At 36.1% G+C, this 24,812-nt stretch overlaps 4 protein-coding genes and 2 pseudogenes across 5 annotated transcripts; 2 read left to right on the top strand and 4 right to left on the bottom strand.

Annotated features, from left to right (window-relative positions):
* Positions 1-966: 966 nt before the first annotated feature.
* On the bottom strand, positions 967-3,599 carry LOC143626420 (tubby-like F-box protein 5). Its single transcript, XM_077096524.1, has 5 exons — positions 3,486-3,599; positions 2,716-3,101; positions 2,531-2,618; positions 2,290-2,419; positions 967-1,696 (listed from the first exon to the last, which is right to left on the bottom strand). Exons 2-5 carry the CDS (start codon positions 3,064-3,066, stop codon positions 1,066-1,068), a joined length of 1,200 nt encoding a protein of 399 aa, XP_076952639.1. The 5' UTR covers positions 3,067-3,101; positions 3,486-3,599; the 3' UTR covers positions 967-1,065.
* Positions 3,600-6,297: 2,698 nt separating this feature from the next.
* LOC143626370 (laccase-11-like) lies at positions 6,298-9,154 on the top strand (annotated as a pseudogene). The gene is made up of 5 exons (XR_013152415.1): positions 6,298-6,423; positions 6,786-6,936; positions 7,013-7,236; positions 7,318-7,446; positions 8,102-9,154. The product of XR_013152415.1 is annotated as a laccase-11-like (transcript).
* Positions 9,155-9,347: 193 nt separating this feature from the next.
* LOC143626369 (phosphopantetheine adenylyltransferase-like) lies at positions 9,348-11,709 on the bottom strand. The gene is made up of 6 exons (XM_077096488.1): positions 11,626-11,709; positions 11,477-11,548; positions 10,034-10,093; positions 9,836-9,930; positions 9,627-9,696; positions 9,348-9,549 (listed from the first exon to the last, which is right to left on the bottom strand). Exons 1-6 carry the CDS (start codon positions 11,707-11,709, stop codon positions 9,451-9,453), a joined length of 480 nt encoding a protein of 159 aa, XP_076952603.1. The 3' UTR covers positions 9,348-9,450.
* Positions 11,710-15,053: 3,344 nt separating this feature from the next.
* On the top strand, positions 15,054-17,435 carry LOC143626419 (soluble inorganic pyrophosphatase 1-like). The gene is made up of 8 exons (XM_077096523.1): positions 15,054-15,167; positions 15,346-15,374; positions 15,474-15,539; positions 15,654-15,761; positions 15,874-15,939; positions 17,003-17,123; positions 17,198-17,279; positions 17,356-17,435. Exons 1-8 carry the CDS (start codon positions 15,056-15,058, stop codon positions 17,396-17,398), a joined length of 627 nt encoding a protein of 208 aa, XP_076952638.1. The 5' UTR covers positions 15,054-15,055; the 3' UTR covers positions 17,399-17,435.
* A 2,179-nt stretch (positions 17,436-19,614) lies between these two features.
* Positions 19,615-19,917, bottom strand: LOC143626368 (non-specific lipid-transfer protein pseudogene; annotated as a pseudogene).
* Positions 19,918-24,164: 4,247 nt separating this feature from the next.
* Positions 24,165-24,597, bottom strand: LOC143626367 (non-specific lipid-transfer protein-like). The gene is made up of 2 exons (XM_077096487.1): positions 24,257-24,597; positions 24,165-24,174 (listed from the first exon to the last, which is right to left on the bottom strand). Exons 1-2 carry the CDS (start codon positions 24,595-24,597, stop codon positions 24,165-24,167), a joined length of 351 nt encoding a protein of 116 aa, XP_076952602.1.
* Between the last annotated feature and the right edge of the window lie 215 nt (positions 24,598-24,812).

Below are 24,812 nucleotides of genomic sequence, written 5' to 3'. Positions count from 1 at the left end.
ACCAAAAAATTTAATTTCGTTACATCCAATATTTTTTGTTAAGATCGTGTACAGAGGTGTGAAATGGAAGAAAAGGAATGCGGTAATTGATATGTGTTATTTGCAAGATGGACTATGGTCTTCAATCTATCATGAGTACCTTCGCGAATCTTGGAGTTTTGTTTATACATATATATAGTATTAAGTAAAAAAGCATCACATATTCTTGTGGTAAACTTCTGACAATTTGTTTGAATTATTAATACGAATTCATGTTTAATTGTACAAGCAATCTCAAATTATGGGTTTTTGAATTCGTATGATGATGATGTCGTTTTGAACTATAGGTGAATGAAAAAACATTTCAAACTGGAACCGGTTTAAAACTCTAAACCAACCCGACAAGGCGACAAAGAGCCAGCTTGTGTAGAAACCTGTAAGAGATGACCCAGCCCACCGGTTGAACATAAAATTTTAGACACACCAACATAAATACGACAGTGTTTTGAATTGGTACTTCGGCTTATGTACCAATACATTTGAATTGGTACTTTGGCTTATGTACCAATACATGCGCCTACAAATATGCAGAGATAAAGGGCAGTTCTTATAGAAAAAAGCCCCTTTGACACAATAAACTTGCACAATCCATGTATAATCACACGCCCACGCATTAACTACGCACCATGTGTTTATGGTTACTCAACATGTGTATATAATAACACGCAACTATGTGTATAATTTCGCACCATTGTTGATATAATTTACCCACACCAACGTTTTTAAGTCACTTAATACATAACATGATCACATGATTGACCAAGAACATTCACATCTTTAATCTCTGTCAGAAAGTCTAAACATGTTTTGATCTCATGAAATTAGTTTCCAAAATCCTAGTCTTTCAAAACTAGCTAATCATAGAACCGACCCGAATACAAATATCAAACAAAATTACACTAAACAAGGAAAACCACATAGTTTAAATTACAAAGCACATGTTCATCATAACTACATCCAACATCATATCATCTTTTACAGAAATACAACATTGACATCATATAATAACTCACAACAACATTCTTGTCATTCACATGCTGGCTTTGTATCAAAGCTGCTAAGGCAGATCGCAAACGCTTGGTAAGCAGAAATCGGGTACCGATAATCCATTGTAAATATATCTTGTCCAATTTTCCCAAACTGTAAAATCACCTTGTTTTGCTCTGCATCAGACACATTATCAGAAGAACCAACAGACGCCACTAACTGAAAATTCTTAACCGAAGCAACTGTCACACGCCCTTTGAAATTCAAACACCAACATTGTAGCTGTTCATGCCACCTTGGCGATTTGTTCTTAAGGACCAAATGGTCATTTTCTTTCACTGAAAGTGATGACGAAGTTAATGATGTTGATGATGATGAAACTGGGAGGTTTTCTTGTGGAAAACATTTTGGTGTTGGGGCAGTCCCGCCTTCTTGGATTGATGAAATGGGAATATAGTGCAATGAACAGTTCATTCTTCTGGGCCCACGTGTACGTAAAACATTAAGCTCGTAGGAGATAGTGGCAATGTTGTAATTACACGCTGGTAGTCGAGGAGATACTTGCTTTGTGTGAAATCTTCGACTTGAGCGGCTGTGATTAGCTTGAAATGCTTCATCATTTGGTGGTTGGCTATCATAGATGCTGAATTTGGTTCCAAGAAAATTAGACCTGTTACAAAATAAGATTTTAATAATCAAGATTTTTTAAATTTGAAAATTTCCTTCTAATTAACAGAAATAATAAAAATCCAGCAGTGATTTTAACTTTTAAGATGCATATAAATTGAGTTTTTAGTTGCCAAGAGACCTGTAAACCATTCAAAATTTGTGAACCGTCCTGCAGGAAGTTTGTTAATTTAATAAACGAACAAACATGAACGGAACTTTTTGTTCATTTAGTTATAAGCAAACGAACATAAACCATGTCTCATTCATTCATTTATGTTTGTGAAAACTCGTTTATCTTTGTTCATTTAAGTTCAATCATTTATATATTCATTAAATTATCAGACCCACTACAACTTAGACTAGTTATACTAATACTTTTAGGTCCGACAGATTGATGTTCACATTTACTTTTAACTGGAGTTCACTCAGTTATGCTCATTCATATATTGTTAGTTATGTTCATTTGTTTACGTTCATGAACCATTCGTTTATACTATTAAAAAATGAGCATAAACGAACACGAACAAGAAACCTTGTACTTTCAATTGTCCGTGTTCGTTTGGTTCGTTTACAGGCATAGTTTCCAAAACTTGCCTCAGTTTCCCGACATATGTAGAGCTAGCTCGTGAAAAATCATCCGCCACTAAAGAAATCACGAACCCTGTACTTGTTGCCTTTCGGGTTCTTTTCGCAGCCAATAATAACTTATCACTCTCATCTTCAGCTGTAAATCAAGTATCAAACAACTAATAAGATGCAGTTAATGACTTCATGTATGATCATCTAAACACATAACAATCAAGAAAACACTTAAAAGAAATGCATAATTACTAACATGGAGTCAATCCAAAGTACAAACGGAAAGTGGAAGTTGCTCGATCTCTTTTTATGTAGCATTGAATTGGAGCATCACGGGGACCGGGCTGTTTCACAAGTTAAAAAGATAACGTCAGAATTATGAAAATAGCAACTTTGATATTCATCATATATTTATCATAATATCAAATTATAAAATCTGACCTGTTTCAATGAGATGGGAAACGTTAATCTTCCACATTCTTCAGGCGTCTTAACAATTTCCTTAGTAACATCTCTCCACGGTTTACAAACCGACGCACAATGAACCACAACAGTTCGTGCCGGCCAAGACGTCTCACTCTCTTCCACCCGACGAATAATATCCAGCAGCAGCTCAGGAGGCAAGTGCGCCCACCGACTCTCTGCCGTATCATCCATCTGCGGTAAATCAGGCGCAATATGCGATCGAGTACAGTTCCTCCACTGCTTACCTTCAACACCTCTTCTTCTCGACACGCTCCCGATACTATCCGTCATCTCCTTCAGCTCTCGCACAATGTTCTTAAACGACATCTTGACTACAACTTACAGGTCCTTAAGCAGAAAACCTAGAAATAATATTATTTCAATGAATTTGAATAACAACAACAATAATAATAATAATAATAATAATAATAATAATAATAATAATAATAATAATAATAATAATAATAATAGTTGTAGGTCTTAATAATGAATAATATAATAATATAAGCCAATTTATGATGTTACCAGATAGATCTGAGGTGAATCTTCGCACACATATACGGAAAGCTGACTTTACATATTGTAAAGTGTGAACTCAATTGCCAAATTTGACCTAATTTCATTCAATAATAATATTTTAACCTAATTCCGTTGAATTAGTCTCCTATAACACGTATACACCAAAATTAACGTAACCTGTAGACGTGAATCGAACTGAATAGAAGTAAACTACGAGTAATGTATACCTTGTGACCGTTGGATGAAATTGGGGATAAATTAGGGTTAGGTTGAATGAGTAGATGAAGATCCGGTTGAGTTCATGGCTAGATTTGATCAGCGCATCGCCGCCGTAATCGCCGCCGTGGTCTCCGGCTCTGTGAATCAAGTGGCGGCCATTAAAATGTGATCTGCACAGTGAACGGAGATGATGTTGTTAATAAGTTGATTGATTATTCGCACAAAATGTATGGCCTACCACTACTGTAAAATCATTACTTACACCGCGCGTGCTGTCTGTGTGTGTTTGAATATATCCAGTCAAGATATTATTATCCGAACGGAACCAGGTTAAATGCATTACACGAATGGCTATTCACGAGTCAAGCCAGGGTGGTTCGAGCTCGAGGTCGAAATTAAGCAGGCAGCTCAGCTATGCTCGATCTCGATTTTTAAGTTAAACGAGCCGAGCCATGACCCGCGCCGAGCTTGGGTCGATTTTGGCTTGTTTCAAATCAAGTTTTTTAGCTAGTTTATTCGAGCGAGTCACGAGCTAACTAGGTTAAATGTATTACATGCTCGAAAGCTAAGTGCGTTGCGTCGTGTGAGCGTTTGATTTATTTTGGTAAAAGTTTTGTGACAAAAGTTTTGTTAGCTAAGTAGAGTGGAAAAAAACAAAAGTGTATGATGAAAGGGCAAAAGTTTTATCATCAAAGTTGAAAGTTAAGAGATTAAAAGGTAAATATGTGAAACTAAAGTTGAAGGGTTAAAATGTGTATATGTGAAAGATGGGTGACAAATGTTTGACGAACTAAAATTTATAACTAAAGTTGAGGGGTTAAACAATATATACACCAAACTTTTGTGACCAAAGTCTTAAGAAATTAAACTTGACAAGTTGTCACTTAATAATATAACTAGGCGAGTGCCAGCGCGCTGCAGCGGGAAACGGGGTCTAGTATCACCTGGTCTGAAACCGTGAAACCGTTCAAACATATAATTGGTTTGATTTCACGGTTGATTTTTTTCTTTAACTTTTGGCTAGCCAATTTTCAATTTTCAAAGGGGTTGGTTTTCTGTTTCGAAGACAAAAAAACGTTAGTAACGGTCTAGCTTACGGTTTAATTTAAAAACCATCAAAACCGGACCACAAATATCTTTACGTAAAATGTTGTTTTTTAACTGAAAAAACTATAGCAATATCATACTCAATTTAAAGATAATAAAATGCTCGTTTATATGGTGCAATGTCTTTTAAAAAAATATTAACGTATAAAAAAGTTATGGCCCTTTAAAAATAGCGGGGGGGGGGGGGGGGGAATGAAAATAAAAAGAATGTCTAGATAAAAGATTAGGGTTAAAGTTGTAAGTATTGTTTATATTTACAAAATATGATTAAAGTTAAGGGATCAAAATTGTCACTATTTTTAACCAATTTTAATTACATATGATATTTATATGCTTTAAAACTATATTGTCCTTCTTCATTATGCTTGGTATTTGTACCATGTGTTATAATATTTGTAAATCCTTTAAATCCTAAGTGTCTTAATTTGCGTATTATATATAGTAGAGATAATGGATCCTTGTCAATGCTCTGGTTATATTCGGCTAGTTTTTACGGGATTTTTTTAGTGATTCGGTAACTATGACTTTTAAAGAAATTAAACCACACTAGCCAGGTTGGCTATGTCAGCCAAATTGTCCAAAACGGTTCGGTTTTGGTACTTTAGGCCGTTTTTCTAAACACGAAATCATACCATTAGATTACCACAGGGCCGGCTCAACGAATATAGAGGCCTAAATCAAAACGAGATTTTTGTGACCTTTTCATTGCAATTGTTAAGGGAAAAAAAATTTCTTATTACAAGTTTTGAACTCATAACATATACTTTGGTAACAACCAAGCCTACCAGAGGTATAATGTAAGTTTTATAATTTGCTAGTTCAGAGGTATAAAATTTGGATTTATATATTTTTACTTGTTGCTGGATAATTTGTGTTTTTGGTATAGAGCTTATATTGAAAGTTTTAGCAGCCTGCAGACGTTAAAAAACAAACAGTCTTCTTCTTGCAGAGTGCAAAGGTTTGGTCCACCTCTTTTGCTACAAATATCTGCAGATGTGGTCCGCAGACTGCAGACATTTTATCTCTAAAGAAACAAACAACAGATAACTAAATGATGTTAACACTGCATAAATACTGCCACAACTAATATTTACAATGCAACATCTTCACTTTATGAGTTTATCAATTTGCATACTGCCACATCTTATATTTAGTTATTACCATGTTTCCCTCGAGTATTATATTGTAAAAACATTTTAAAAAGAAGTTACATTTATTGGTTAGAAATAAAGTACATACTATTAAATAAATACTACCCGTTTTAGCGTGTGATATTTCAAACTTACACTCCAAACAAACAAAAATTATTAGAATAAATATGACACACAAATAAGGATAGATAAATATATTACTTTTGCTTAACGATTAATCCCAAGCTATGGTAAGACAGTTTTGGTAAGCCTAGCAATGGAGTTGGTCTTCTGTACCTCTCTGAGTCTCTTCTTCATATCTTCATCTTCACATCCCATATATCTTTCCCAATATAGAAACTTTACAACATTAAACTTATATATATATATATATATATATATATTTCTTTTTTCTTTTTTGTTTTCATAAACTTAACTCATCTACACATATTTAACTTCCAAGTTTTCATTTACATCTAACTCACTCCTCCTTCACCTAATCTCCATAAGCACCCACATGTATATATACACATGTTTGTATGTTTGCATATCAATATCTTTCTCTCTTCATTCATCATAAAAAACGGCGTCTCGTGGTGGCGTGGGGTTCTTCTCCGGCCTAAACGGTTGCATGCATCGTTTCGTTTTTGGGTTTGTGTTGTTCGTTTGCCTTCAGGCGGAAGCTGCCACCAAGAAGTATCAGTTTGATGTGAGTCAATGAGTCACTTCATGTCTACGGGTGCCAATAGTATCGAACAAACCCGACATTAGTTGTAATAAGTGGGTTATACGGGTCGTCAATGGGTTGATATGTTGATCTTATAAACTTCTTATTAGAAGTTAAAACATATTGTCAGACCGATCAGTTTTGACTAAACGTGTTAAACATGTCAACCTAAACATAATTTGTTTATTAAATGGGTTAGACCTAACACATCAAAACCTGATTATTTTCATATCATGTTTCGAACCATGTCAATGGGTTCCTTAAGAACAAGTTTTATTTAACCATTTATCTTTTCTTAACAAATTTGATAATTTGTTTTTCGACATTGAACATTTCACGAACAGGTACAAGTGAGCAATGTGAGTCGGTTGTGTCACGCGAAGCCAATTGTAACGGTAAACGGCATGTTTCCCGGACCAACTATTTACGCACGAGAAGGCGATAGAGTCATCATCAACGTCTCAAATCACGCACAATATAACATGTCAATCCATTGATAGATTTCACAATTATGCATCATACCGTGTTCTCATAACGATACTATTAACACGTTCCATTCTATATATATCTAGGCACGGGTTGAAACAATACGCCAACGGATGGGCAGACGGGCCCGCATACATAACACAATGCCCGATCAAAACCGGGAGTAGCTATGTTTATGATTTCAACATTACGGGTCAAAGAGGTACGTTGTGGTGGCACGCTCACATTCTTTGGCTATTGTCATTTTGCCCCAACAAGGAACCTCATATCCGTTTCCAAAGCCCGATAGCGAACAAGTCTTGGTTTTCGGTAAAACGCTTACTACATTACAGATCGAGTTTGAGGTTTTCGTTACCAAAATTACTAAAATATTCATGTATATGATTTAAGGTGAATGGTGGCATGGTGATGTGGAAGAGATTGTGAAGCAGGGGAATGCCATGGGCTTACCACCCAACAAGTCTGATGCTCACACCATCAATGGCAAACCCGGTCCCCTATTCCCGTGCTCCGAAAAACGTAAGATAAACTGCAGGCTTGACAACTGTGTCTTGTTAAACAATTTGATATTGAATTTGTGACCCGAAAATGGTCACTTAACCTACTTAACTAAATGTGTCAAACGGGTTGGCAAGTAATACAAACCGAGTAATAATCAAGCTGTAAATTTGTTAGTCGGGTTGGTGGGTTTTGTTATAATTGTATTAAATGGGTGTAAAAAAGGTCGACCCTAACGCAAATCATTAACAGGTGTTGAACACGAATGGTTAAATTAAATAGGTAAACCCAAACATGAACTGTTTAGTTAAAAAGGTCAATTGAACCTATTCAACTAAATACGGGTTGGCGAGTAATAATCACGTTGTAAATGTGTTAATCGGGTTGTAATAAATGGGTTAAACGGGTTGGGGTTAAATCGGTTAAACAAGTTGGGGTCGACCTGTTTAATAAAATGGGTAAAGCAGGTTAACCCGAGCATGAACTGTTTAAATAAACAGGTCAACACGAACATGAATCGTTTAATTATACAAATACAAGTCAACCCAACCATGATTGGTTTATTATACGGGTTAGATTTGATAGCCCAAACCTATCTATTTTCATGTCGTGTCAGAAATTGCCACATGTAACAAATTGTATCATATAACTAAAAGATAGTTATCGGGCTTTTCAGATACGTTTGCGATGGAAGTCGAGTCAGGTAAAAAATACCTTCTAAGGATCGCAAACGCTGCACTCAATGACGAGCTCTTCTTCGCCATTGCGGGCCATAACATGACGGTGGTCGAGATCGATGCGGTCTACACCAAACCCTTCATCACCTCCGCTCTACTAATCGCTCCCGGACAAACAACAAACGTTTTAGTTTCCGCTAACAGCAGTCCAGGGCGATACTTCATGGCAGTCCGCCCGTTCCAAGATGTCCCGATCCCCGTGGACAACAAAACAGCCACGGCAATTCTACAATACAAAGGCGTCCCCAACTCGGTTCTCCATCACTCCCTCAACTACCATCACCAAACGACACCGCATTCGCGTTAAAATATAACAACAAGCTTCGAAGCTTGAACACTCGTAACTTTCCTGCAAATGTCCCGTTAAAAGTCGACCGGAAGCTGTTTTTCACAGTCGGGCTAGGAAAGAGTGTATGTCCTACGTGTATCAACGGGACCCGGCTTTCGGCTTCACTTAACAACATAATGTTTGTGATGCCACAAACCGGGCTTCTTCAAGCTCACTACTCAAAGATGAACGGGGTTTTTACACTCGATTTCCCAGATAAGCCACCGACACCGTTTAACTACACGGGTGCACCCTTGACAGCTAACCTTTTCACTTCACACGGAACCAGACTGAGTAAACTCGCCTTCAACTCGACAGTCGAACTCGTGATCCAAGACACGAACTTACTGAGCGTTGAGTCCCACCCGTTTCACCTTCACGGGTTCAACTTCTTTGTGGTTGGAACGGGTGTCGGGAACTTTGACCCTGTTAAGGATCCGGCCAAGTACAACTTAGTTGACCCACCAGAAAGGAATACTTTGGTGTTCCGACTGGCGGTTGGTCGGCGATCCATTTTAGAGCCGATAACCCAGGTGTTTGGTTTTTCCACTGTCATTTGGAGTTGCATACTGGGTGGGGTTTGAAGACCGCGTTTGTGGTGGAGGACGGTTCCGGAAAAGGCCAAGCGGTCCGTCCTCCGCCTAATGATCTTCCACCGTGCTAACCGCTAACTACATATAACAAACGTGTGATTTGTTTCGAAAATAAGTGTAAATTTGCAAGTGTTTGATATCCCAACTGTTATAACTTAAACTATATGATTGATTCATTTTTTAATGCAAGTTATGCCATTCGGTTGCAGTGTGTTACAGTTACAGATGCATAATATAAGATTATGAAAGACTCAACTACATTACTGAATAGGTTACCTTACAATTTATATACATTACAAGGAAACATTTAATAAACCGAATGGGCCCGTGAGCTCAATATATATATGCATACATACCTGCTAATCAACTAAAGTTTTCCGGTAATATGAGCCTCGCGTTGCCTTAATGTGGAGGAACTTAGTTTTTCACCACTAGATTCTTCGGATACCAGATTAACAACTTCAACCTGCGAATAGAAATAACCACTGCAGTCAGCCATTGTTTACAAATTACAAATATAAAAAATGTTTAGAAAATATGCACCTTTAGCTGTGAGAGGCCTCTTTCGGCTCTCTTCTTGTTCACCGATAATCCACCCAGCAGAGTCTCCTGGCTGACAAAGAACAATACATCACAAGATACTCAAAAAAAATGAAATGTTAATTTCGTTATAATTGAAAAGTAAAAACTGCTCAAGAGTCACAAATATTTAAGCTTTAACAATAGTAAGTAAATCAGGCCAAGAAGAAAACCTGACAACAATGGCATCAAGATTCTTATCAACAATTGAAGGACCATAAGGATTGGTAATGTGTTCGACTTCTACTATCAGACTGGGCTTGATAGACTGATACAATAAAAAGAACAAATATTCACAAATAACCAAGAAAATCTTATTTTGGTTGCACAAGTAAGAATATTATAAAAAAGCGCATAGAAGATTTTGGCACCTTAATGAAATCTTCAACTGTTTTTATTCGCTGTTCAATAGGCATAATAAGATGGGCAAACTGCAAAAAGAAATCATGAATTGTTCACTTGGTGAGGAAGGCTGGTATGCAAAAAAGATACGAGCGAGTTTCAGCTCGTGGATCCACTCAGGGGTGTACAAAAACCGAATTAACCGACCCATAACCAAAATTAACCAACGAAACCGAACCATACCAAAAGCCGGTCTGTCAGTTTAATGATTTTCTGAAAACCAACGTCGGTTATGGCTAACAAGGTTTCCATGCCCGCCAAAACTGAACCGTACTAAAAACGGGTGGGTCGGTTTAACGAATTTCTGAAAGCCGACACCGGCCGGTTATAGCTAACAAGGTTTCCATACCTGCTAAAACCGAACCGTACCAAAAAACGGTGGGTCAGTTTAATGATTTTCTGAAAACCAACAATAGTGGGTTAGTTATGGCTAACAAGGTTTCCATACCCACCAAATCCGAACTGCACCAAAAACCGGTGCGTCGATTTAACGATTTTCTGAAAGCCGACACTGACCGGTATAGCTAACAAGGTTTCCATACCCGCTAAAATCGAACCGTACCAAACACCACTAAAAACCGGTGGGTTTGATAGAAACCGGAAATCTAAATTACTTACATAAAGATGATTAGCCACATTCGAGATAGGCTTGATCTCCAAATAAAGGTAACGAACCCTGATTTTAATAAATAAACATTCGACATCTGAATAAACAACAAACGATCTACTAATACTACTTCTAATGACGGTTATTGGCATAACTTCCCACTACACGTTCTCCTACTAATTCTCATTGATAGGTACGTATCAGGGTCAGTTTAATGATTTTTTGAAAACCAACAATAGTGAGTCGGTTATGGCTAACAAGGTTTCCATACCCGCCAAAACCGAACCGTACCAAAAACCGGTGGGTCAGTTTAACGATTTTCTGAAAGCCGACACTGACCAGTTATAGCATACCTGCTAAAACCGAACCGTACCAAAAACCGGTGGGTCAGTTTAATGATTTTCTGAAAAACAACAGTAGTGGGTCGGTTTAACGAATTTCTGAAAGCCGACACCGACCGGTTATAGCTAACAAGGTTTCCATACCTGCTAAAACCAAACCGTACCAAAAACCGGTGGGCCCGTTTAATGATTTTTTGAAAACCAACAATAGTGGGTTGGTTATGGTTAACAAGGTTTCCATACCCGCCAAACCGAACGGATTATTTTGAATGCTATGCAATATACTAATGTATAGAAAAGTGTAATAACAGTTTATTCAATGGTAAAGAAAATTCAAGCCCAAATTCACGGTTAACCGACCCGCTGTAATCTTCAAAACCAATTAACCGAAACCGCCTAATGGATGAGTGAATTAATGGCATTAAGTGAGTTTAAGTTGTTTAAAAGCAAGAGAAGATGGAAACCTGTTTGTTGGACAACATAGGGCCATCGAGTATACCGACTACAACTCGATCCCGAGCCAATTCTGCAGCTGTCTACAATAAACATTCAGCCTTAGTAAATCAAAATCATTGTGAGGCATAATAACAAAAAAAAACATATACAAGCAAACCTTGAGAAATAGGCGATGGCCGTCGTGTAGGCGATCAAAGGTGCCTCCTAATACAACCGATCCATATGAATTTGACTCCTTCATTTTGATTTAATAATCTGTTTGTTTGTTTGATATCTTATTTGTAAGCTTTCAAACAAACCAACCCTATGCCCCAATCATCAAGTTAGGACGGTTCGGCTCGGTGGTTATTAGGTGAAAACGAAATTGAAACCGAAGTTATCGGTTATTTAAATATGGCAACCGATCGGTTTTTCAGTTGTTTTTGGTTTCATCTCGGTTATAGTCGTTTTTTTTTCTCAATCATGTGTAGACATTGCAAAAAAATCAAAAAGTGAAAATGCAAAGTTTAAGCTTATAAAAGCGTACTAGAGTACCACGTATATATTGCATTCAAAAAACAAAAATAGACACCTGCTACGTGGAACCAATGAAAATACGTATACAAAATGCTAGAGTAAAATTCAGTAAAGTTCTTAATAAAGAAACACTAAAGTTTATGCCCAAATTTCATTTTCGGTTCAGTTTAGGTTTTTAAAAATGGGTAACCGAACCGAAACCGATATTTCAGTTTACCTAGAAACCAAAAAATAACCGTTTGTTAATGCTTTGGTTCGGTTCGGCTTTTTCGATTAATTCAGTTTCAGTTCAGTTAATTCGGTTTTCAGTTCACGGTTCACCTCTGATCCAAGTTCCATTTATTCGAGCCAACTTCATCCAGTCATCCACATCAACCATCTCATTGTCCCATGCTACGTGAAGTATTATTTGCACTGCATTATTTTAGGATCCTACTTTTTCATGTGTTTCAAATCCAATTTTCTAAAGTTTCACAGCAGTGCAAGTTTTCTTTCCTATTTAGGTTAATATGTTATCAAAGGGTCTTGCTCAAGAGGTAACACGGTGTTGAATAAACTTTTGTAAAGCGGTGAAAATTCATGTCTTGTGATTGTTGAAATAAATTTTTTAAGTAGAAAATTGCGTAATTTTGTTTCTACTTTTTACTTAATGATCACAAATGGTAATAAGACTAATTATTGTAGAGAGACTTTAAATCTCAGGTTAAAATGTCACGTCACGTTAAAGCCCCAAACAATTTGATTGTTAAGCATTTGGGTCCCACCATTTTTCTCTTCATCTTTGTAGCCCCTCCCTTTACTGCTCAGTAGAGGTGCACAAACCTGTTTAAAACTCAAAACCAGTTCGGTCTGGTCAACAAAGTTAAAACCGGTTTATGATCGATTTCGGTTCGGGTTTTGATTGGTTTCAGTTCGGGTTTTGACTGGTTTCGGTGGACAGAATTACAAACCGATTTCAAACCTACGACTTCAATCGATTTTAAACCAGTTCGACTTTTGGATCAATTTGGTTAACTTGTTCTTTTGCCCACCTCTATCGCCTGGGTCTTAAAGCCCCGCCGTGATCTAAGGCCGGGCCATATATGCTTTTGAAGCCTTGGAACGGGTGGCCTAACTATTTGATTTCTATACAGAGTTTGACATTACATTATTTCATTTCACTTTCATATGCTGAAAAGTGTAAACAGAATATTCCTCCTCGATCACTATACATATACATACATTAAAGCAAAGTGCCACCACCACGTGTCCAACCCTCCGACGTCGATCATATTCCTTTTCCAATCCAACGGCTCAGAAACTAAGTTCAGTGCAGGAAAAAGAGTCAATTATGCGTCCACTCTACAAATCTCTCTTCTTTTCTTTCTTTCTTTCTTCGCTCCGCATTTTGCTGTAAGTTTTGTTCTTCTTCTTCTTCGATTATATTATTACTAATATTATTATTTGATTGATTATACTTCCATTATTAATAAACTACTTTCAAGCATTAGGTTACAGATTCACTGTATCAGTATTGGTTATACGTGTTAGTTTTTTGTTTTTATTTTATTATTGCACTACTACGATCTGTGTTTTTAACTTCACGCGATTAGGTTTATCCATCCATTATTAGGTTTATGCTGCAAATATGTTACTAGATCGGTGTTTTCTCGGTTAATTTGATAATTCATTTACAGTTATTCGAATGCATGAGCCTGTGAGTATGTTAATTGATGAGCTTATTGTATTAGCGTTAGTGTTATAAGTAAATGATTTATGGATTTGATGCTTGGTGTTACAATAAGTGTAAGTGTGTGGAGACGATGATGATGATGATGATGATGATTATTATTATTATTATTATTATTTTAAGGAATAAAGTGTATTCTATATAATAAGTGTCAGATCTCAATTTGATAGATTATTGTTCTGATTTACTCGATCTGCTAGTTTTACGCCAGATGAAGATGCACATGCGTTTTCTATGTGATTCCGGATATTAAATTTCATTTTCTTAACTCTAGTTTTGTGTTAAAGACGTTGTGCTTCGAAACGTTTTCGGTGATAATTATGTTTTAATCTGTAATTAGGAGAATTATTGATTTATGAAACTAATAATCGACACATCTCATTTGGGGAGTAATATTTGCATTCTCTCCTATTAATTACACTCTGTTCTCAAAAGGGAAAAAGGAAAAAGAAAAAGGAAAATGGGAGAGTATGATAGTGACATTGTTTTCCCATTAGATTTTCTGAATTGTTGTTTTGTTGGTGAGTGTGATGGTAAATTATACTATAAACAGTCCTTTATACTCATGTGCCAACCAAGAGAGGGGTCTGCTTTGTTTGGCAATTTTCAGTAGATTGTTTCATATGTTATATTTTTAAGTTCATTATCCTGCTTTTTATACTTGTTTAAGCAATTAAGCCAGATTTTTTTTGTTTACTTTCATTTTGTACATCAAATGTGGATCCAAGGTTAATATGAAAACTATTACAAATTACAATCAAACTTTTTTTCTGTAATGTATGGTATAATTTAACAACACACTCTGTACTAAATGATTTCAAAATTAATTTTCAACCTTTTGAAGTAAAGCTAGTTCACTTGATTCTTCAGGTTGCTATGTTAGGCTAGTTGATCTTCATTTGCAGCGAAATAACTTCATACGTTGTAATTGTGATGTATCATAAAATTGTGAGATAATAGTGTATGCAAAGTTTTGCAGTTCTATTGCTATGTTTGTTAGAAGAGGTCAATATGAAAGATTTTCTTGTCAGATGTCCATATCTTGACAAATAGAAAATTTGTTGAGGTTAATTTAACAAAACCATTCATATTCTTGTAAGATTCCATTTAAGAAGATAGTTAGTCCCGCAAGTTTGAAAATTTATGTAATCTTGTGAGCTTGCTTTTAGATCAAAACTTTTTGTAGTATGATTGATTTTCTGTTAGTGTAGATGGAGACAATTGCTTCTTAAGTGATTCTTTTTTTCTTCTTTGAAGACATCTTTGTGTTGACAAGATTCATTACGTGCTTTTGCAATAAGTTTTATTAAATCAATTTGTTTTTTAAATATTTCAGGTAAACATGGCTAACCATGAGGGACACGGAGGCACTCGCGTAGCCCTCAACGAAAGGATTCTCAGCTCTATGTCACGAAGATCTGTTGCTGCTCACCCCTGGCATGATTTAGAAATAGGTAAAACACATTTTTCTTGATATTGCGTACCAAGATTAATTTTGCAAATCCCTTTTCTGATTAGGAAAATTCACATATACTAACTTCTATCTTGCAAATCCCTTTTCTGATTAGGAAAATGGTTCTGAATAATCAAAACTCTGTTCTTAAAAGTTGTTTTTGCTGTGTAATATTTCAGGACCGGGCGCACCTCAAGTTTTCAACTGTGTACGTTTCTCAACGTCTCTACTAAGGATATAGAGTATGATTTTTAGATTCTTGTAGATATAGAAGCTTGTTTTCTTAAATTATGTGAGTTTGTCACAGGTGGTTGAAATTGGAAAGGGCAGCAAAGTTAAGTATGAACTTGACAAGGCAAGTGGCCTAATCAAGGTAAACTTCTCATTACTGGACATGCTTTATTTCTTAATTATATCACTCTCATTTATCTTCATTTTAGAATCTATAATTTCTGGTGCATTGTTAATGGAAATATTTTAAAATTAGGTTGATCGGATTCTCTACTCATCAGTGGTTTACCCACACAACTATGGTTTCATCCCAAGAACCATTTGTGAAGATAGTGATCCCATGGATGTTTTGGTATTGATGCAGGTACACTTATAATAATATATATAATGCCATGGAACTTGATAAACTGCATTTTGAATTTGACTCTGTCAACAACTGATAAATACACATTTTTATTTTAATTACCTGCGTACAGGAACCTGTGCTGCCTGGAACCTTCCTTCGTGCACGTGCTATCGGATTAATGCCTATGATTGACCAGGTAGATTATTTAGCCTTAGACGCGTCTTCTTTTTTGTGGGAAAACTCATGGGCCCCACCGTGAATTTCTGACATGATACGAACCATAAATGAAATTCATGGGTTTGGGTTTAGTCTAAACGGTTAGGGTCAGTTTCGTGTCGAGTCAGTGAACATGTGTAGTAAACGGGTCTGTGGTCAACCTTATGGGCTTGCTGGTTGACCCGTTTAACCGACATTCTTTATTTATGTATATTTTTAAAAAAATGTCTTTATGTAACAACTAACTATTCGGGACCTTCGGGTACTTTTATGCCCAAATCTAGAAGTTTAAAAACAAATTAACGTATTTTAAACATAATGGCCTCAATAAAGTAACAGTCATATGTCATCATCATCATCATCATCGTACTCAGTATATCCCACCAATAGCAAAGCTATGGTAGGGTCTGAGGAGGGTAAGATGTAGACAGCCTTACCTTTACCCCATAAAGTAACAGTCATATGTAAATTTAGAATTTTGAAGTATTAAAATGCAAAACAATTCAATAAAATTCTTTTTCAGGTTAAACAGGTCGTGTTCTTGTCAACCCACTAATACACGTTTACTAACCAGGTTGTGTTGTCAACCTGGCGGATTCCAGGCTGACCCGTTTAACCAATATTTTTTATTTATGTGTTTATTTATTTAATAAAAATGTGTTTATCTAGCAGATTACTTTTTGTGTTTTTATGCCAAAGTTTGAAGGTTTAAAAATTAATTGACTTATTTTAAACATAATTGTTTCATATAAATAAAAATTATATGTAAATTCAGAATTTTAAAATACTAATATGCAAAAAAATTATATACAATCATTTTTTCGGGTTAACGGGTTGTGTCCGTGTCAACCCACAAATATATGTGTTGTGTTTGGAGTCACATGTGTGACACTTGGGGTTCATATAATATTTTCGGGCCTGTGCGGGCTTGACCTGCAAACACGACTGTTAACAGCACTACCCACCGATACGCTGGCAATCAAGAAAGTTCGATGCATCTTAATTTAAACCTTAATAATTTGGAACATGTTTTGTTTCTGTAGGGTGAAGGTGATGATAAAATCATAGCAGTATGCGCAGACGACCCAGAATTCCGTCACTATACCGACATCAAAGAACTCCCGCCACATCGTCTTGCTGAGATCCGCCGTTTCTTTGAGGACTGTATCCTTGCATTTGTGTAAAACATCTTTTTAATGTTGTCTTGTTTTTGGCATTCCTTAATTTAATGCGTGCAGACAAGAAGAACGAGAACAAATCAGTCAAAGTCAACGATTTTCTCCCTGCTGAAGATGCGGTCAAAGCCATCGAGTATTCCATGTGAGTCCCGAATCTTGCATACGCCAATTATTTAATCTAATCTTATATTTACGCCCATGAATGTTTGCGATGGCAGGGATCTGTATGCCTCCTACATTGTTGAAAGCTTGAGGCAGTGATTTGATCCGATTTGTTGTCGGAACAAGTATTATTATGCTATAGGAGTCGCAAGCGACTTAAAAAACTTGTAATTGTTATATGGTTGTATAACTTGTATGGGATTATGTATGACAGATTTGAATGATTTATATTTTCTTGTCATCTTTATTAAGTGGTGATTAGCCGGTGTGACCATACCCTAATTAGTTATTTAGTTAGTGTACAAATTGTTACACTGTTACATGTCAAATAAGTAGAAGGGGTCTTTTGTAATTGTAGCTTAGTATGAGGGTTGCGAGTGTAAGTTGGAATACTCGTTTACTTAAATGAAGTGAATGAACTATCGATGATTTGAGATTACTTCTTTGTGATAATCACTCAAACCAATTTCATGAGGAAGAACCGGTTCGTTTTTCTTCCAAATTACTTTATGAGTTTTAGGCTCATTTGTTACAGGTTCTTTTACAAAATTTGATGACACTCCTTGAATTATCGCCACATCTGCTTCTATAGATTGATTTTCGTTTAATTGTGGAGGCATAATTCCAGCACTTACATCAGGTATAATTATCAATTCTTCTTTTATCATCTCATTATGACCCCTTTAGACATTTCATCAAACACTCGAAAACTCAAATCTTGATTTACAGAATTGCTTTTAGTTCCAAGCATACTAGGCATTTCATCGAACACCATGGATGGAGTCTTATTATCAGTTATATTTTCTCTTAAAACATCACTATCATTTACCCTTTCATCTTCCATTGAATCATTGATATCAATTACCTTGTAGGCATCGTATAAAGAAGAATTAGGATCATAAGGAGAAAACGAATCTTTCAATTCATTTGCATCCAATTTCAAAGCCAAAGAAATGGCGCATTTCAATGTGTGAAAACTATATTGATGCCATGTCATAAAAACATCTCTAATTTCTGGTTTAAGTCCATTCATAAAGAGGTATATAGCATAATATTCACTAAAACCTTCACGAGTTTTAACCTGATTGAACAAAAATTCGAATTCCTCACAAAAGTTCTTAACCATACCTTGTTGCCTAATCGCAATAATCTTTTCCATAGTTGAATTGTAGCTCGCTGCCCTAACTCCAGAAATTGATCGTCGTATTGAATCTTGATTGCTTTTTGCCCTAATTTTTGAACTGTTTTTGTGGATTAGTATTGCTACTGCCGCTGCCTTAACCCACTAGTCAGAGGAAAGGATTCTCTGATACCATTGTTACGAACAATTTGGTAATCAAGCAAAAGATCGATAAAGAGAAGAAGAAACTAAGAAAAGAAGAAGTAATCTCAAATCATCGATAGTTCATTCACTTCATCTCGTTGTTTAAGTAAACGAGTATTCCAACTTACACTCGCAACCCTCATACTAAGCTACAATTACAAAAGACCCCTTCTACTTATTTGACATGTAACATACACGAATTTCTTCTCATGAGAACCCGACAACCTGCTTGAACGTGCTACTCTCCACGCAATTTAGCTCATGTAGTACGCATGGATTTGAGCCATTGTCTCCTATTCTACTTCTTTAACGAAACATCTTCATTTGGTAATCGATTACTTTGACGGGTTAAAAGTCACCTAAAATGTCTCCTAAATTTTTTTGTAAGTTATTATTGAAACAATGTGACTTGCATTTTTATTGGACCCATGTCTTTTTAACATGTAGTTCTTATTTACCTATTACCCGTGTCAACATATCACGGTAACTACTCAATAAGGCGGTCGACTCAAAACGAGATATTCTAATGGGTCAGTACTGAGGTGGTTATTATGATTCATGAAATACTTAAAATTGGTCAGTTAGCTGTTCAGAGGGGTGTGTTTTGGACAAATTCACCTTGCTAATAACCTTTGGTTAATTTGTAAATAAAACTACTTGTTTTATTAATAAAGATTTGCCCGTTAAAACCAAAGACAGATAACAAGAGCATTATTTATACCCAAATACATTAGAACTCAAAGACATATATATATTATATGCTTCTAATCTTCCCTCCATGCATAAGTTTCTACCTTACTGAACCCTGCAAAAATAGTTAATCTTAAAAAAAATAATAATAATAAAAGAATTACACACAAATGCATTTATACTGAGTACGAAGTACGATGATGATGATGATGATGATGATGATGATGACACAAATGCATTTATATTTGAAGTTCAAACATACTTGGAGCAATCAGTGGTAGGGCTAATCTTGTAAGGGATGTTAGACCCCACACTTTCCGGGCAGGCTGCTTGCATAGCCGAGATTAATGCCCGGGATGGACGCATACGCGCTCTTTAAACAACCGCAAGCAGCCTGACGGTCAGGGGTCGACTTTGCAGCATTATTGAGTCCTCTAACCCCACCACAACAACCAGGTGGCACTGCACCACCTTTGGTCAGGTACCCCAAGCATGGAGTCAAGGTGCTGACCACCTGACCACAAGTAATAGCCTCTGCACCGAGCACCCCAGCCACCATGCAAGCGAGTACCAGGCACAGAACCTTCGTTATCATCTTCGCCATTCGTATGAAACTGTATGTTGGTGCAAGAAATATTGTGACAAGGTGCACATATATATTGGTGGTCAGGGCCAATTAATATTAATACAGCATTTAATCTTCTGATGTTTGATATTTCCTAACTTGTGTAAGTTGATTGAACTCAATACTTTTTTTAGTAACCTGTTGCAATCGGTAATAATGATCGAATTAACCTAACCTTCCTGACAGTTTGCTAGACTTAAATTTTGATATAAACTTTTGAACAACCATGCTAACACAAACAGTCATCTAACAAAGACCAAACACAATCTTTGAATAAACCATACATAAACGGACGCGTAGGTCGGAAACTTCTTGTTTTTTTAAAAGTTATCAGTTTAGTTATGACCTAAATGACATTGAGATGAGACATGATATGCGTCGGATTAGAGTAAAAAAAACAGTATAATTTTTGTAGCGGATATTGGGGAGGGGTAATGGTGGTCACGGCGGTAAAGAGAGTGGTGTAGGTGACAACTAAGTAGCACGGGCACGGGTACGTGATCAGGATACGGGGATGCTACGGGTACGGGAAACGGCAAAAATCAAAAATCCAAGATACGGATACGGCAATAAAAAAATATAAAAAAATATATATATATTAAAAAAATTCCAAAATAGATATATATTTTTTAAGAATTAAATACGCTACTTTAAAACCTTGGGTTACAAATAAAATAGGGAAAATTCCCAAAATAGCCCCTTTTAGAGAGAAAATTCCCATTTTAGCCATTTTTTTCTTAAAATCTTTTATAATTTGGACTTGCAAGACGTTTTGAGAAAAGATAAAAATAAAGAGGGAGCAAGCCAAATTTCGAAAGAAAGTCAAGTAAAAGATGAGATTTGGGGAAATAAAGCCGTGCAAATCCAAATTATTTTGTAATCCTGGAGCAAAAGTCCATATTTTTTCAAATCTTTTTTATTCAAAAAGCCGTCTTGAGAGACTGTTTTTTAATATTTCCTACATTTACCGTTCATATTTTCAAATTCTTAGAAAAATATTTTTTACAATTATACCCTTAACCACTACCACCACCTTGAACCACCACCACCACCTTGAACCACCACCATCACGTCGGCCCCACCCCATCACCACCACCGAACCACCACCACCCCCACCCCATCACCTCCTCTCCACCGCCTCCCGTCGTATCCCCGCCACTCATTAACCCACACCCTCCTTCCTTCGTACCTTAATCCTTCCTTCGTACATTAACCCATCACACTTTCATCCCATTTTAATGACCTTAATCATTAAAATAAACCAATCAATTACCACTCACAAAAATATTACCGTTTAAGACAAAAAGCAGCATACATACCTTAATCCTTCCTTCGTACAACACTATGTTAAGTTATGTTTTGTTCAAGGACACGTAAGCTTTACTACTTCTCGGTGACTTTGACACTGTGTTACTGAGTGTTAATAATGGAGAGAAAGGAAAAGAAATGAATGGAAAGTAAATAATTGATGTGTTTCTTAGTTTTTTTATGAAGAGAAAGGAAAAGAAATATAAAGTTGGTGTGTTCCCAAGTTTTCTTAACGGAAAGAAAGGAAAGAAAAAAGGGAGAAACAAAGAAGAAAAGTGGGTGGAAAACTTTATTTTCAAAATGGAAAGAATTAGAAGAAAGGAAAAGAAAAAGAGAAAGAAGATGAAATGGAAAAGAAAGAAAAACTTTCTTTTTCTTTCCCTTCTCTTGTTAAGTAAACTCAGAAACATAGCGTGAATGCTAGCTCCAAGAAAGCGACGCAAACAAATTGATTGCACCTGTTGTGTAAAATATATATAATAATAATTCATCACACAAATCACTGCACTTATTAATAATATTAATATTATAATATTGTTTTGGAATGTACGAGGGGTGGGGGTGGTGGTGGTTCGGTGGTGGTGATGGGGTGGGGCTGACGTGATGGTGGTGGTTTAAGGTGGTGGTGGTGGTGATAGTTAAGGGGTATAATTGTAAAAAATATATTTTTCTAATAATTTGAAAATATGGACGAGAAAGGTAGGAAACATAAAAAAACAGTTTTTCAAGACAGTTTTTTGAATAAAAAAGATTTGAAAAAATATGGACTTTTGCTCCAAGATTACAAAATAATTTGGACTTGCACGAAATTATTTCCCCTGATCTCATCTTTTACCTGACTTTCTTTTGAAATTTGGCCTGCTCCTTCTTTATTTTTATCTTTTCCCAAAGCACCTTACAAGTCCAAATTAAAAGATTTTAAGGAAAAAATGGCTAAAATGAGACTTATCTCTCTAAAAAAGGACTATTTTGGAAATTTTCCTAATAAAATATACAAATCTAGAGATACTAGATTGAAAAAAAACACCTTTTATGTTAAATTTTGAAAGTGTTAGAGACTAGATACAAACAAGTGAAATATAAAAGGGTTAAAAGTTTAAAAAACTATACTTATTTAAACCTAAAACCTAAAACTTTCTAGCCACCTATTTCACAGCCTCCCTTCTTCTTCCTTCTTCTTCTTGGTTTTCCGGCAGAAACTGAAATTGCCGCCGGAATTTACTACAAGGGTGCTATTTGGTTGCCAGGTACTATGTGGCGGCGTATGGCTCTAATGGAAACGTCCCCGAAACGGTTTTGGACCCGTCCCCATTAACCGGATTCGTTTAGGAGACGTTTCAGACGTGTTTCGGCGGCGTTTCCGTCCCTAAACCATCCTCGGGACAGGGACTCAACCCTAATCGGCGTTTCCGTGCATCAGAGGGTGACAAAATGACGGTGGTGGCTGCAGCCAGTGACGTATCCAGAAAATTGTTACGGGAATAAATGGCCGGCTTAAATTTAATCCGGTTAATAAAAACACAAAGTGACGATAGAATAACATTAAAGCCTAGTAACCTTTATAACAAATTTTCTTCTGAAATTGTGTTCATAAGTCATAACTACTTCTCTGTATAGATTAATAAGAAATATATAGTTAAGATAAAGATGTTACCTTGATGAAAACTGGTAGATTATGGTAAAAATGTGTATTTATACCATTTTAAGCTCAACATGCCAAAATGATGCTTTGGCAAGCTTAACAAATTAAAGATGATATAAAAGAATTATTCAAGTTTTAATTTAAACGGGTTAAACATTGAAGTTCAAGGTGTCCACATTTTATATCAACAATTCATTTAATACACCAACATTGACATCCAGATAGATTCTAGTGAACGGTATTTATCTAAAAAACCAGCAAGTCTGGGGTTAGTTCGTCTCGACTTGTGAATAGCCCATACCAGGTTCCTTAGTTTGAAAAACGTGTGGATTGGACTTTATAACAAACGTGGCTTTCCCAAACCAATGAATTATGGTCCCACATCTTGGCTTTGTTAGACTATCAGACTATCTATAGTGAGTCGACTAGTAGTTTAACTAAAAACTAAAAATTGGCTGCCACGCTAGGCATGAGGCTCACGCTAACTTAATTTTCTCTAAAAAAATCATTTAATAATTTAACTAAAAACATAATTACCTATTAATATATATTTTTTTCATAAAAATTGTGAAAAAAATGGTTTGATTGGTTTGAAATGAGTCGGCCTCAAACCCAAGCCCCTCGTACCTATTAGTTGCTTAGCACTCAAAGGGGCCCACATCCTTGGTGCCTCTAGCGAAATGGTTTGCGTGGCGTTAATTGATGAGGTGTACTAGGCGCCAACCCATTGCATTTGGACTTATAAGCTCCGTAAAAGTTTGTTTACCCACCTAGAACTTTTCACACACTTTTCTCAATGCATTTTCGTTTCAGACACACTAGTGTGATGATTAATATATCATTATCGTTAAGTCAGTATTTTTTTAACACTTGTTTGTTGCTAATCTCTTGCCAAGAACGCAAATCTGTATAAATAACTAAAGCGATTTAGATTTTATTTTATTAACTCTTACAAATATGATGTTTAATACAACCCCGAATTCTAATCTTATATAACGAGTCCAAATTAATCTAAAATGTATTTTTAATGACATAGACCACCTATATCTTTTAGTTACAAAGTTAGATTATTGCTCGAAATACTTAAAATGATTGGTTTTGTAAATAAAACCACTTTATATTCATAAAGCTTTGCTCTTTACAACCAAAGACACTGAGATAGACAACAAGAGCATTATTTATACCCAAAATACATCATAACCTAAAGACACATCATGATCCATTATCCATATATATGCTTCTAATTAATCTTCCCTCCATGCATAAACTTTCAACCTTAAGTAACCCTGCAAAAAATGTATTAATATTTAAAAACACTTTAATGTTATAACATTAAACTAGGCATGCATATTTAAAGTTTGAACTCACTTAGAGCAGTCAGTGCTAGGGCTGATCTTGTACGGTATGTTAACACCACATTTTGCAGGCAAGCTACTTGCAAAGCTGAGATTTATACCCGAGACAGACGAGTACAAGACCTTCAAGCAACCACACATGGTTCGACAGTCAGGAGTCGACTTTGCAGCATTGTTGAGTCCTCTGACCCCACCACAACAAGCAGGTGGCACAGCACCACCTCTGGTCAGGTATCCCAAGCATGGAGCCAACGTGCTGACAACCTGACCACAGGTGATCGCCTCGGTGCTTGGCACCCCAACCACCATGCACACGAGTACAAGACACATAACCTTTGTTACCATCTTCACCATTTGTATGAAAATGTTATTAGAACTATATTGGTGCATGAAATATTATTGTGACAAAGGTGGATATTTATATTGGTGTTTTGTGCATGCTCATGATTAAGTCGTTGGAGGTAGGAGCCAATATTAATGAAACATTTAATGTTTTTATTGCTTGAGTGTTCCTAACTTGTGTAAATATTTGAACTCGATACTTTCTTTAGTAACCCATTGCAATCGAT

Source organism: Bidens hawaiensis, unplaced genomic scaffold (genome assembly GCF_021521415.1).
Source record: "Bidens hawaiensis isolate Kalapana, Puna unplaced genomic scaffold, B.hawaiensis_p1.1 tig00004357_1, whole genome shotgun sequence".
NCBI lineage: Eukaryota > Viridiplantae > Streptophyta > Magnoliopsida > Asterales > Asteraceae > Bidens > Bidens hawaiensis.
The sequence above is the reverse complement of the archived record's forward strand: the minus strand, read 5'-3'. Positions and strand labels throughout refer to the sequence as shown.

Excerpts from the sequence above, each read along its gene's own strand:
- LOC143626369 (XM_077096488.1), bottom strand. The coding sequence starts at position 11,709 with ATGAAGGAGTCAAATTCATATGGATCGGTTGTATTAGGAGGCACCTTT. Across the intron at positions 9,697-9,835 it reads CTTGATGCCATTGTTGTCAG|CCAGGAGACTCTGCTGGGTG; the intron begins GTTTTCTTCTTG and ends GTTCTTTGTCAG. Across the intron at positions 9,550-9,626 it reads GAGGCCTCTCACAGCTAAAG|GTTGAAGTTGTTAATCTGGT; the intron begins GTGCATATTTTC and ends TTCTATTCGCAG.
- LOC143626419 (XM_077096523.1), top strand. The coding sequence starts at position 15,056 with ATGGCTAACCATGAGGGACACGGAGGCACTCGCGTAGCCCTCAACGAA. Across the intron at positions 15,168-15,345 it reads CTGGCATGATTTAGAAATAG|GACCGGGCGCACCTCAAGTT; the intron begins GTAAAACACATT and ends GTAATATTTCAG. Across the intron at positions 15,762-15,873 it reads ATGTTTTGGTATTGATGCAG|GAACCTGTGCTGCCTGGAAC; the intron begins GTACACTTATAA and ends ACCTGCGTACAG.
- LOC143626367 (XM_077096487.1), bottom strand. The coding sequence starts at position 24,597 with ATGGTGAAGATGGTAACAAAGGTTATGTGTCTTGTACTCGTGTGCATG.
- LOC143626420 (XM_077096524.1), bottom strand. The coding sequence starts at position 3,066 with ATGTCGTTTAAGAACATTGTGCGAGAGCTGAAGGAGATGACGGATAGT. Across the intron at positions 2,619-2,715 it reads TTCCCATCTCATTGAAACAG|CCCGGTCCCCGTGATGCTCC; the intron begins GTCAGATTTTAT and ends CTTGTGAAACAG. Across the intron at positions 2,420-2,530 it reads GTACTTTGGATTGACTCCAT|CTGAAGATGAGAGTGATAAG; the intron begins GTTAGTAATTAT and ends CTTGATTTACAG.